The sequence below is a fragment of the Lutra lutra genome, chromosome 4 (assembly GCF_902655055.1).
Source record: "Lutra lutra chromosome 4, mLutLut1.2, whole genome shotgun sequence".
Taxonomy (NCBI): domain Eukaryota; kingdom Metazoa; phylum Chordata; class Mammalia; order Carnivora; family Mustelidae; genus Lutra; species Lutra lutra.
The window spans coordinates 155,042,972-155,055,518 of record NC_062281.1 but is presented as its reverse complement, the minus strand read 5'-3'; the positions used below and the strand labels follow the sequence as shown (position 1 = coordinate 155,055,518).

The 12,547-nt window shown below is 45.6% G+C and overlaps 1 protein-coding gene across 3 annotated transcripts in view; it reads right to left on the bottom strand.

Annotated features, from left to right (window-relative positions):
* LOC125096977 (enoyl-CoA hydratase domain-containing protein 2, mitochondrial) overlaps window positions 1-12,165 on the bottom strand; it is a 56,504-nt gene extending 44,339 nt beyond the window's left edge. For all 3 annotated transcript variants that reach the window (XM_047724237.1, XM_047724235.1, XM_047724236.1), the window contains exon 1: window positions 11,980-12,165. In XM_047724237.1, coding sequence (XP_047580193.1) covers window positions 11,980-12,112 — 133 coding nt within the window. In that variant the 5' untranslated portion in view covers window positions 12,113-12,165. The remainder of the gene's footprint in view (window positions 1-11,979) is intronic.
* Window positions 12,166-12,547: the final 382 nt, after the last annotated feature.

The following is a 12,547-nucleotide window of genomic DNA, read 5'->3' as shown; positions in this document are numbered from 1 at the left end:
AAGATTTATTTACTTGAGGGGCACCTGGGTGGCTCAGTCGGTTAAACCGACTGCCTTTGGCTCAGGTCATAGTCCCGGGGTCCTGGGATGGAGCCCAAAGTCCAGCTCCCTGCTCAGTGGGGAGTCTGCTTCTCCCTCTTTCTCTGCTCCTTCCCCCAACTTATGCTCACTCTCTCGCTCTCTCAAATAAATAAATAAAATCTTTTCAAAAAAAGGCTTATTTATTTGAGAGAGAGGAGAACTCAAGAGAGCAAGTAGAGGGTAAGGGGCAAAGGGAGAGAAAGACTTAAGCATATTCCTTGCTGAGTGCTGAGCCTGAACTGCAACCAAGACTCAGAAGTTTAACCCCTTAATTGACTGTGCCACCCAGGCACCCTATGGCCTGTTTGATCAAAGTCCTCTATGTCCTATTGTTTCTGGGTGGCCCAGCGAACAATTGTTTAGCAAACATTTACTCCTTTTCATCTTTTTTTTTTTTTAAGATTTTATTTATTTGACAGAGAGAGAGAGATCACAAGTAGGCAGAGAGGCAGGCAGAGAGAGAGGGAAGCAGGCTCCCTGCTGAGCAGAGAGCCCGATGCGGGGCTCGATCCCAGGACTCTGAGATCATGACCTGAGCTGAAGGCAGAGGCCTTAACCCACTGAGCCACCCAGGCACCCCTCCTTTTCATCTTTTTTGTGAATTGTATTCCTTCCCTCTGAAGTCCCAGACCCCTACCTCTTCTCCTTAGTTCAGAGTGACTTATGTATCTCATTTTGCCTGTTTTTGGAATTTCCATGTCTGTATGAATTCCCTGTACATACAGAATTAAATTTGATTTTCTCCTGTTAATCCATTTCATGTCAATTTGATTCTTAGTCCAGCCAGAAAGACCTTGAATAGGACAGAAAATTCTTGCTCGCTGGAAGAGTCAATAGAAAGCACACTGTAAGGGGTGCCAGGGTGGTTTAGTCAGCTAAGCATCTGACTTCTGCTCAGGTCTCAGGGTCCTGGGATGGAGCCCCACGTTGGGCTTCCTGCTCAGTGGGGAGTCTGCTTCTCCCTCTCCCTCTGCCCCTACCCCTTGCTGTGTGCACGTGTGTGCGCTCTCTCTCGCAAATAAATAAAATCATTTATATTTTTAAGAACTTTTTTTTTTTAAGATTTTATTTATTTATTTGACAGACAGAGATCACAAGCAGGCAGAGAGGCAGGCAGGGGGGATGGGGAAAGCAGGCTTCCCACTGAGCAGAGAGCCTGATGTGGGGCTCAATCCCAGGACCCTGGGATCATGATCTGGGCGGAAGGCAGAGGCTTAACCCACTGAGCCACCCAGGCACCCCAAATAAAATAATTTAAAAAAGGAAAAAGAAAACACCACAAGGTATTAGGGACCAAGTGGTTTTACAACCCCATACTATACAGAAAGGGAAACTGAGGCCCAGAGAAGACGTGAATGTGCCTTATATTAACAGCCGGACTCAGCTGGCAATCTTTACTTCCACAGAGCTAACAGCCTATGAGAGAGTCCAGTCCAGATACATATTAAGTAAAGGGATAATGGGAGGGGGAGGAGTAATTGCAGAAGGATTTATATCAGCAGAGAGGAAAGAGAATTCAAGGTGACAAAACAGAGGTGGGACGGTGTAAGATGAACCCCCGGCTCGAAGAGAGAAGATGGGAAGGTGAGGTTGTGGTGCTGAACCCTGCGCACTCAGCTAAGGAATTGAGTCAAGCCATAAGAAGAGCCAAGAGTGGTTAAAAATATAATCCCATTTTCTTTCCTTTTTTTAAAGATTTTATTTATTTATTTGACAGAGAGAGACACAAGTCAGAGAGGGAACTTACTGTTCTTACACAAAGTTGTCTTTCTTGGGCTCGGGACAGCTCAGGACGGCTGCCAACCTTAAGAATCCCGTGTGAGGTTTCCTCCTGATTGGTCTAATGTGATCCCCTCCACATCCCAGGCCTAGCCATTTCTGGCTGTAGGACCTCCACTGGGAGCCGGTCAAAACCAGTACCTGATTGAATTAAAATGCAACCAGGGACCATTTCCTAGGTAAGTTGGCTGTAAGGACCACATGCGTTGGAATGTCACATAGACCATGATGGATTTCAATCTTTACTGTTTCTTGTTAGTGTCTTCTACAAACTACTTAAAGCTACAAAATTGGGTAATTTCCCCTTGACAAACTTTTCTAGTATTTCTCTCTTTTTTTTAAGATTTTTTATTTTTATTTATTTGACAGAGATCACAAGTAGGCAGAGAGAGAAGAGGAAGCAAGCTCCCCGCTGAGCAGAGAGCTGGACGCAGGGCTCCATCCCAGGACCCCGAGATCATAACCTGAGCCAAAGGCAGAGGCTTTTAACCCACTGAGCCACCCATGCGCCCCACTTTTCTAGTATTTCCATGGGTTAAATTGGCAAAACAGTATGCAATCTTCAGGACAGACGATGGCATAGCATGGCACAGTATTTTGGTCCATTTGCCAGACACCCATTGGCAGCCTAGGATGCTATGGGGAAGGGTAGGGGCGCTGGCACCCCTCCAGGGCCTTTTATGTGCAGGAATGCCTTCCTGGGTAAGGCAGGATCGTGATTAATAGCGATCTCTTGAGGGATGCCTCAGGTCAATTTTGACACATGGGAACCTCTGACATAATCCTGTGTGGGACGCCACCCAGGAGTCAGGAGGGATTTGGTAATGGACCTTCTTTACTTTACTGGGAGCATGGCCTCAGTAGGCTTCTTCAGTTCCCAAGGACTCTACCTTGGAGTGCCTTTTAACCCACTGGAAATAATCTGGATTGCAAAATTTAGGAAAGGACAGAGCTCCTGTCATACTGCATGGCCTCAGTGGGATCTATCAGTTAGATCTCCTCTGCAGGAAACAGGGCAAATGGACCTAGGGTACCTTCATTGCTCATAGCTAGGCCTTCATTGCTCTACACCAGGACCCCGACCTAAAGGCCTTTTGCAGAATGTGTTTGCCCAAATGAGTCAGCTAGTAAACTCCCTCCTGACATGCTGGATGATAATTATGTAAATAAGCCTTCTCCTAGTAAACCCAGGTTGCTGGAGGATACATAGGCCATCCCTAGCAAAGGGGACACTGACTTTCTCTCTGTCCCTCCTAATAGATGTGGGGGCTTCTCCCTCACTCATTTCCTATGTTAACGGCTTTAACTGGAGCCAACTGGGGTTAGTCTAACTCAAGGCAGAGACTTTAAGGAATATTCCCAAGCAGCTGCCAAAACTCCTTTGTTTCAGGGAAATTCCCTGTCTTCTCTGGCCCAACATGGACTGCTTAACCTCTCCCCCCTTGTTGGCGGGAAAACACAGCATCTGCTTCTCTGTTGGGGCTGATGAGCTCTAAAACCAGGAATCCTTTCTCTGCCTCCTAGCAGCACTTGGTTTCTTCTGTCTCCCCCTTTTCCCGTTTCTGCACCATTGTGGGTGCGGCCTGTGGCCTGCAAGACTGGCCTCCAGACCATGCACCAAGGCTCCTTCTCTCTTCACTATTAAGGAGCAAGAAGAGCACCCCCTGGACCTAACACCCCCCCACTTCAGATTTCCCCACCTGTGTCTCAGGTAAATACTGAAAATGGGGTGGGCCCAGGTGGAACATAAATCAGTATTTAAATTAAGTTACGTTTGTTGGTTTAATTAAGATAGACCTGTCTTCGAAGTTACAGCAGTAAATGTGAAACTTTTATTCTGTCAAGGTTTACTGAAGGTCAAATAATCTCATGTTACCTCTGCTGGGTTGTTAGCAAAAAGATGACTAAACTGATGGTTCATTGTCTCAGAGTTTTCATGGATAATTGTTAATATAGCTTTCAAAGTTTTTGGTAACCTGAAAGTTAAAGTTTTGCTTGGATGACAAATGGAATTAAATTTGTTGGACATCTAGGTCTTTCAAATAGGATAAAATGCTAAGTCAAGTAAATGCTTTTGACTTACTGCAAAGAAACTAAGAATATTTAAATCTGTTGGTAAACATGTTTTGTGCTTAACTGATTTATAAATTTGCCATCTGAAAATTCTGTTGTAACAGTTCACAAGTGGTTAATAATTAACTGACTAGAGACTAAGGTGTTTCTAAAAGTACAAAATCCTAACTGTAACTAAGACTAATGGAAATACGGGAAACAATTCTGTATGTGGAAAAATAGATACTTAAGAAAGATATGGAATGGGAATGCATTTTGTTAAAGATAAAAGGTAATTTTGTTCTAAATGAGATGGTTTGAAAAGAAGTGGCTTGGGACAAAATTTAAATGTAAAAGAAAGTAAAAGGTTTGTGAAGGGAAATCTTCAGAAAAAAAGTTTTAGGTGTGGTCAGGACAGACTAAGATTAAAATGAATGGGTTTTAAAGGTACAGTGGTATAAGATTAAAATTGTCTTCATTCAAAAAGACAGTTTTCTTAAATTAATCTGCTGTTAGGAAGAAAATGTAAACAGTTGTTTCCTCTTTGCCTGTCCAGAAAAACCATTTCCCACATTATGCCTGTATCAGGTCTTTAACATCCCTAATTATATTTAGGCAAGTGCTTTAAAACTTTATCCGATTTTAGCAGATGTTGACAAGATTTGAATTGTAAATGAAATCTCTTTAACTCATTAGAATTTTCCTTGGTATGCTAAGTTACTCAGGAAGTACTGCTAAACAAATGATAAACCTTGGGTTACATTTGAGTAAATGCTATAACTATTCTAGAGATTCTATCCATTTCCTAAAGTTTTAATTTTTTTTAATATATATATATTTTAAGATTTTATTTATTTATTTGATAGGCAGAGATCACAAGTAGGCAGAGAGGCAGGCAGGGAGAGAGGGGGAAACAGGCTCCCTGCTGAGCAGAGCCCGACGCAGGGCTCAATCCAAGGACCCTGGGATCATGACCCGAGCCGAAGGCAGAGGCTTTAACCCACTGAGCCACCCAGGCACCCCAGTTTTAATGTTTTGATAGCTCATCACTTGATACTGTAATTACTGAAGTGTTATGTGTCAGTGGGTCGCAGAATAACTGAGTTTCTTTGTCTACAGTATCATATACTATACATATAGTATATGTATATGTATACATATGTATACATATACTATACATATCATACAGTATCATAGTGAAATCTCAGATCATTAACAATGTCCATTTCTGAGGGTTTTTTTGTTTTAATTCTCCTGTAAAATGAGTTTCACCTTAAAGGAGATTCATATAAAGGACTTTAAGGACAAATACAGGTATTCTATATACTAAAAATCCTAAAACTGAAATGGGTAAGAATTTCCAGAACTAACTAAAGCTGCATTCAAACTAAACCAGAATTAGTAACATGGGGTTAAATTAACTAAAAGATGATAGTGTTATGTCTCATTTTAAACATTGCTGGTTCTCTAATGTTTGCTCTTCCACACTAAGGAAAATTTTACTTAAGTTATCTGTGACTTACAGAAATGTAAAAATATTAATTTGTAAACAAATCAAAGCATTCAACTTTTCTGTCTGAACCCTCTGAAACTCAAATGGTCTCAGTAAGTATTCTTCCATGGCAATCAGTTATTTGCATAAGTTCAATAAGAATCTGTTCTTGTAACAGGACACCATTAGTTATTTTACCAAGACTTTAACTAGAATGTCATATTTGAGAAAGACATGCATAGACTCAGATATGACCAGACAGCTTTTAGGAACTAAGGTTGACTTTATGAAACCTGGAGCCATAAAGCCCCTTGGACTGTTAGCCTGGTACCCTGCTTACAGAGTTCCCAGCAGCCTCACCAGGTGAGTAAAGAATGTCACTTCCTGGCAGGTGCAGGAACCTCAGGATACTTTGGGGACCTCAGGAAGAGGAATCTGCCCAAATCCACAGGTATTGCAGGCATGTCTGATGGCAAGTACATGGCTTGGCTTCTGACCTGGAGAGGCTACTAAAAGTTCAACCTAGAGATTCCTTATATGAAGTTCCAGCAAAGCAGATTCTTAAAGATCTATATGATCACTCACTGTTCTTGCTCATCTTATGTAAATAATTAGGCCAAGTTTGTTAAAACTGGACTTGTTTTTCAAATAAATTAGTCCTGATTTGGCTATCTCTGGAAATGAGGGTTATTTTAGAGAGAAAAATTATGTTTTAATGACACACCTTTGCTGCCTGTCAAAAAGGCCGAGACTGGGGAGTACCGACCCGTTTAGGACTTGCGGGAAGTTAATAAATGGGTTGAAGATATCCACCCAACGGTGCCTAACCGCTATACCCTACTCTCCCTCCTGGGCCCCAAAAGAACTGTGTATACCATCTTACATCGCAAGGATGCATTTTTCTGCATACCTTTAGCAAGGGAGTCTCAGCCCCTTTTTGCTTTTGAGTGGTCCGACCCACAGGAAGGGTTCCAAGGCCAGCTCACCAAGGATTCAAGACTTCCCCAAGGATTCAAGAATTCACCCACTATCTTCGACAAGGCCCTACACAAGGATTTGCGTGAGTACAGAACCTCCAATCCAGGAGTCACTCTGTTACAATATGTTGATGACTTGCTGATAGCCGCTGAGGACTGAGTCATGCTTGCGGGGGACGAGAGCTCTCTTACAGACTCTGCAGGAAAAAGGGTATTGGGTGTCAGCAAAGAAAGCACAGCTTTGTCAGAGCCACGCTACTTATTTGGGCTTTGATGTCCACGAGGGAGTGAGTTCACTAAGTCCAGGAAACAGATGATCACCCGATACCCCTGCCCCACCACGCCCCGACAAGTGAGGGAGTTTCTTGGGATGGTGGGCCACTGTAGGCTGTGGATACTGCGGTTCGTGGAGATTGCCCAACCTCTCTATGAACTGACTAAGGGAGGACTCACTATGGTAGAGTGGACAGCTGAGGCAGAAGGAGCATTTTGGGAATTACAAATAGCCTTCCTGAGTGCCCCAGCATTGGCCATCCCAGATGTTACCAAGCCCTTCCACTTGTATGTGAATAAAAAGGCAGGGGTGGCCAAAGGAGTTTTGACTCAGACTCTGGGGCCTTGACAAAGACCAGTAGCCTATCTTAGCAAGAAACTAGATCCAGTAGAGGCTGGGTTCCCCCTTGCCTCCGCATAACTGCTACCATGGCCCTCCTGGTCAAGGATGCATGTAAATTGACTTTGGGTCAAAATCTCATCTTGACCACCACTTACGATCGAGGGCCTTCTCCAGACTCCACCAGACCGGTGGATGACAAATGCCCAAGTGACAGGGTATCAGACCCTCTTCCTCAACAAACCGAAAGTGACTTTCCGGCCCCTGGTGGTGCTAAATCCAGCCACATTGCTACCAGAGGAGCTGGCTGACTACCCACACAACTGCAGGGAGGTCCTAACCCAGGTCACAGGAATAAAGCCGGATCTCAGAGACACTCCCCTCCCAGATGCGGAGATGACTCTGTTTACAGATGGGAGTAGCTACATGGTTGATGGAAAGAGGTATGCGGGGGCTGTGGTGGTTTCTCCTGAGCAGGAACTCTGGACGGCGGCCCTGACACATGGAACCTTGGTTAAAAAATCGGAGCTGATTGCACTCATCAAGGCACTGCAGATGGCCAAGGTCACTGCAGGCATTACAGTCTGTCTTAAAAAGAGGCCACAAAGGGATCCAAACTGCCCACACTGAGACAGAGACGGAGGTGGAACCACATCCTTACCAACCGGGGGACTTGGTTTGGATGTGCCGCCACCAAGTGGGAAATTTAGAGCCTCGCTGGAAGGGACCATTTACTGTCATCCTGACCACCCCCACGGCAATAAAAGTAGAAGTCATCAGGACCTGGATTCACGCGTGTCACATCAAACGAGACAAGGACGAGGACGTCCCCCAGAGATGGATGCTGCTGCCAATGGACCCCGCTGATCGTGGACTAAAGCTAAGACTCAAAAAACAATGAGTTCATTGAGTTCATTGTTGCTCCTATTGTTAAATGTTACTTTTTGGCCCCTGCATTTTTTTTTAAGATTTTATTTATTTATTTGACAGAGAGAGATCACAAGTAGACAGAGAGGCAGGCAGAGAGAGAGAGGGGGAAGCAGGCTCCCCACCAAGCAGAGAGCCCAATGTGGGACTCAATCCCAGGACCCTGAGATCATGACCTGAGCTGAAGGCAGATGCTTAATCCACTGAGCCACCCAGGCGCCCCTTGGCCCCTGCATTATAAATGCCCTAATGTCATTTGTACAAAAGAGGACATAGAACTGGCTGAAAAGTCAAGGATTTGACTAATCTCCAAAGAAAAGGGGGGAATGTAGGGGCCTACTTAGCCAGAGCGACTCCATCTCTGTTAAATAGTGATTTTGTTGTTTATGCAGTAAAACTTAAACTGACCCTGCCCCCCCGCCCCCAGGGGAAGTTACTTAAAAGCAAGTCTGGGAAACCAGTAAAATATGGTCGACCAGTCCCTGATAACAGAGTCCAATACAAGGACGGGTCAGGTCAGGTGGAGATAACAGAGCCCAGAATGCAAGGATGTTTTCAGGCCAGGTGGAGACATCCAATCAGTAAAGCACACATACTATCTCCCTAAACACCAAAGAATGTAAACCCCGCCTTTTGGGTGCCAAACTAGGGCGCCAATTCTGACCAGAGTGATAGATAGGTTAGTTCAAACAGCTACTATAGGGTAAATTGTAATTCCATTGGCCACCCATGTGTGACCTAGCATGACTATGCAACTTTCTCTGTGTATTACAATCTCATTGGCCAGGCTCAACCACATGGCCTTTGCCCTATAAAAGCTAGTCTGTGAGGCTGGGGGTCGTCGCTCTCTCCGTAAGAGACGGCCCCGACCAGTCGGTTTGATTCTCAATACTGGCGTGAAATAAATCTTTGCTTGACCTTCGCTTTGTATCAGTCTTGCTCCTTTGATAACGGACCCCATCAGAACTTGTCAAATTTTAAACCTAGTTACCCAAACCCGAACCTGACCCTTGTACTTCTCTATAGAGCAAAACTGTTCAGAGGTTATTGATCTTTATTTAGTTGGCCATATTTAAGATGCCCCTATTAAAAATATGAATGATAGTTGGTTTACTGATGACAATAGTTTTCATAAAAGGAATAAGAAAAGATGGGAATGCTGTAGTGCCCACTAGCACTTTGCAATTGCCAAAGCCTTAAAAACTAATATTAATACTGACTCCAAAGATGCTTTCCTAGTCCTACATGTCCATGGAGCAATTTGGAAGAAAAGGCGTTTATTATCAAGCCATAACTCCACAGTCCAATACAGGCCTAAAATTATTAACTCTTCTTAAGGCTGTACACCTACCTAAGAAGACAGCTGTAATTCACTTCAAAGGACATTCAAAGGATATGACCTTAGGAACCAATGAAAGTAATATAGGGTTTACAGCAGGCCACTGATTTGGACAAAAAAGCCATGGAGGTGAGAAAAACTTCGTGAAGGAAAATTGTCCCTAGGTTTGGACTCCCTTGGTCCCTACAAAGTAACGATGGACTGCCTTTTATTACACATTAAAAAGATGGCTCTCCAAAACTGAATAGCCCTTGATATCTTGACTGTAGTTACAGAAACCCAAAATTGGAGGACTTGTCTCCTAACGGAACCCAGTGGTTATATGGCCACTGTTCTCTGGGTTTTGCTTGGAATCACGGATGCATTATTAAAGCCACTACCAACCTGGCCAACCTTCCAAACTTAAAACAGTGGTGAACTTGTTCTGTCTCACTGATATGACCAACTAACATCCACTTTTGTTCCCCCTTTGGAACTGGAGGATGTTTGGCATGTGGAACCTCTTACAAAGTACAGGGTCAGTCCTAAATGCCCCTCGAAGTAGCATTTCTCTATTAAAATGCTATGGTGATACAGATGTGTAAAGCAGCTTTACAGAATAGAATGGTATTGAATGTTTTAACTGCTACATAAGGTAGAAGTTGTGCTATTGATGGGGTCTGTGATCAAAGGAGCGAGACTGATACAAAGCGAAGGTCAAGCAAAGCTTTATTTTGCGCCGGCACCGAGAATCAAACCGACTGGTTGGCACCATCTCTTACAGAGAGATCGACGACCCCCAGCTTCACAGACTTGCTTTTGTAGAGCAAAGGCCATGGGGTTGAGCCTGGCCAATGAGATCATCTCCACTCGGCCTGACTCGTCCTTGCATTCTGGGCTCTGTTGTCTCCATCTGACCTGACCTGTCCTTGTATTTGGGCTCTGTTATCACCACCTGACCTGACCCATCCTTGTATTTGGGCTCTGTTATCAGGGGCTGGTCGGCCATATTTTACTGGTTTCCCGGACTTGCTTCTAAGTAAGTTCTGGGGGGGGGGGGGGGGGGGGGGGGGGCAGGGTGAGTTTAAGTTTTACTGCATAAACAACAAAATCATTGTTTAACCAAGATGGAATCGCTCTGGCTAAGTAGGCCCTTACATTATCACAAAAACAAAATACTATGGTAATGTTCCAGATTATCACAAAATATTTCTTGGGTTCTGACATACTCAAGTTAGCACTTAAACAGTCTCTCTCTCTCCTTTAATGACTGATTAAACTCCTGGACTGGAAAAGGGCTTTCTGTCAACTAGCAAAAAACTTAATTTGAGCTTCATTTTCTTTTTGCTACATTAATCATGTTTTACTGTTTCTCTCATGTCTCCTCACCTGGCGTCGAACTGCTTCACTGCCATAACTTCCACAGATGATCCTTTCCACTTGGGAAGATCACCTGAGCTGTCTCCCCTGGATTCAGCTGCCTCAGTCTTTCCTAACTCCCCTACACAGTCCCCAACTGACCAGTGTTGACCTGAGTAGGTAGGGACAACTCTACGGCCCTGTTCAGCAGGAAGATGTTACAGAAGCTAAGACCTTCCACCTTCAACCTTAAAGATTTAAGGATCAAAATTGTTCAGGTGGGAATGATGAGAGAACAGAGGGCTGGCTGAAGACAAAGCAAAAGCTGACACCCAGCAACCTTCTCCCACCCCCACTCCTGGGTGGGACATACGTGACATTCTTTAGGAATCTCCCAACTATCTTAACTGTTTGCTAAAAAAAGGGCGGAAGGACTTTGGCAATGGCTAGGCCTCTGGTATCTGGTATCTTGTAGATCCTCTTTAGCATATGAAAGTTTATAGAAACCTCCCTTTTCTTTACTTCCCCCACCCCCATGGTACATAACCTGCAACCCCTCACAACCCAGGGGCAGCAGCTCTTCTTTCCATGGGTCCTGTCCCCATGCCTTAATAAACCACCATTTTGCACCAAAGCTGTCTCAAGAATTCTTTCTTGGTCCTTGACTCCAGACCTCACTCCACCAAACCTCAGGTATATTCTAGAACTTAATCACTCAAAACCCCAGGACGCTCTTTCTGCCCAGAGGTCCTGTCCCTTTGCTTTAACAAAACAACCTTTCCCAATTCCTACCAAGAATTCTTTCCTGGCCATAGTCTCCAAACCATGTCACCAGGGACCAATGGGAACTTTCTGACTCAAAAAGGCACAAACGTCAGCCAGCGTGGGCGGGAGAGAGCGCAGGGCGACATGCCCAGCTCCTGTCCCTTTTCTGCTCTTGTTCCTCCTCCATCCGCCCCACCGGCGGATTGGCTCGTCCGCCTCGCCCCTCTGGAACCTAGCCAGGACTCAGCCCGGAGGGTTAGAGCCTTTTAATTAAGGTTACTGGGGTACAAGCGGTAGTACTGGTGCTGGCGGTGGGTTCCTCGTACTCTCCTTGAGCGAGTTCCCTTCCCCTCCTTCAAAGCCCCGGCCCCTGAATGGAGGACTGAAGGGACCTAGGTGACCTCAGTTAGGGTCGGGGCGGCTAGCAGGGTGGTCGCCCACCTCCCCGGGCTTCGGAAAGGCTTGGGGAGCCTTGACTGGGAAACCGCAGCTGGGGATCAAATCGTCAAACGCAGTGAGCGGCCCGCCTTCCCCTTACTGGTGTCCTTCCGCTGTCGTGGGCCCCCTGGCCCTGGCTCCCGCGCCACCTCGGCGCTCCCCGCGACAGCGCACTTACCTTGGTCGCGGCCGGTCAGGGCGCGCACTTGGATCTCCGGGTCCCCAGTAGCTCCATGGGAGGCGCAGCCACGGGTGCGAAGGGGTCCCCAGGGGCCTGGAAGGCGCAGGGCGCTGGTCAGGGCGCGCAGCATCTGGGCGCAGGCTGAGAAGGTGCCAAGAGCCCCTCCACTACTCCGTCCACGCCGGGAGAGCTCGCTGCTGTGTCCCTGGTTTTCGCAACTGCTCCACCTAGTGGCGCACAGCCCAGGGTGGTTTTCCACGCCGCTTGCCCTTTGGAGACTTGAACCCGGGCTAGGCGAAGCCCACCCAGCTCCGCTGCGTGATTTGGGGCAAGGATGCCAACCTCTTTAAGGGTCAGTGTTTTAATCCGTAAAGCGGGGATCATAATAATGACTACTGTCAAAGATACAGGGGGAGGCTAGTTAAAGTGAGAACAGGTTTTACTCACTAATAGATAATACACTACAGCAAAAGGGACTGTTCGGTGTGAACTGGACTTAAACTTCTGTTTGTACGGAGGTGACGGAGAGTTTTGAAGGGAGAAGGAAGGAATATGGAGGTGGGTG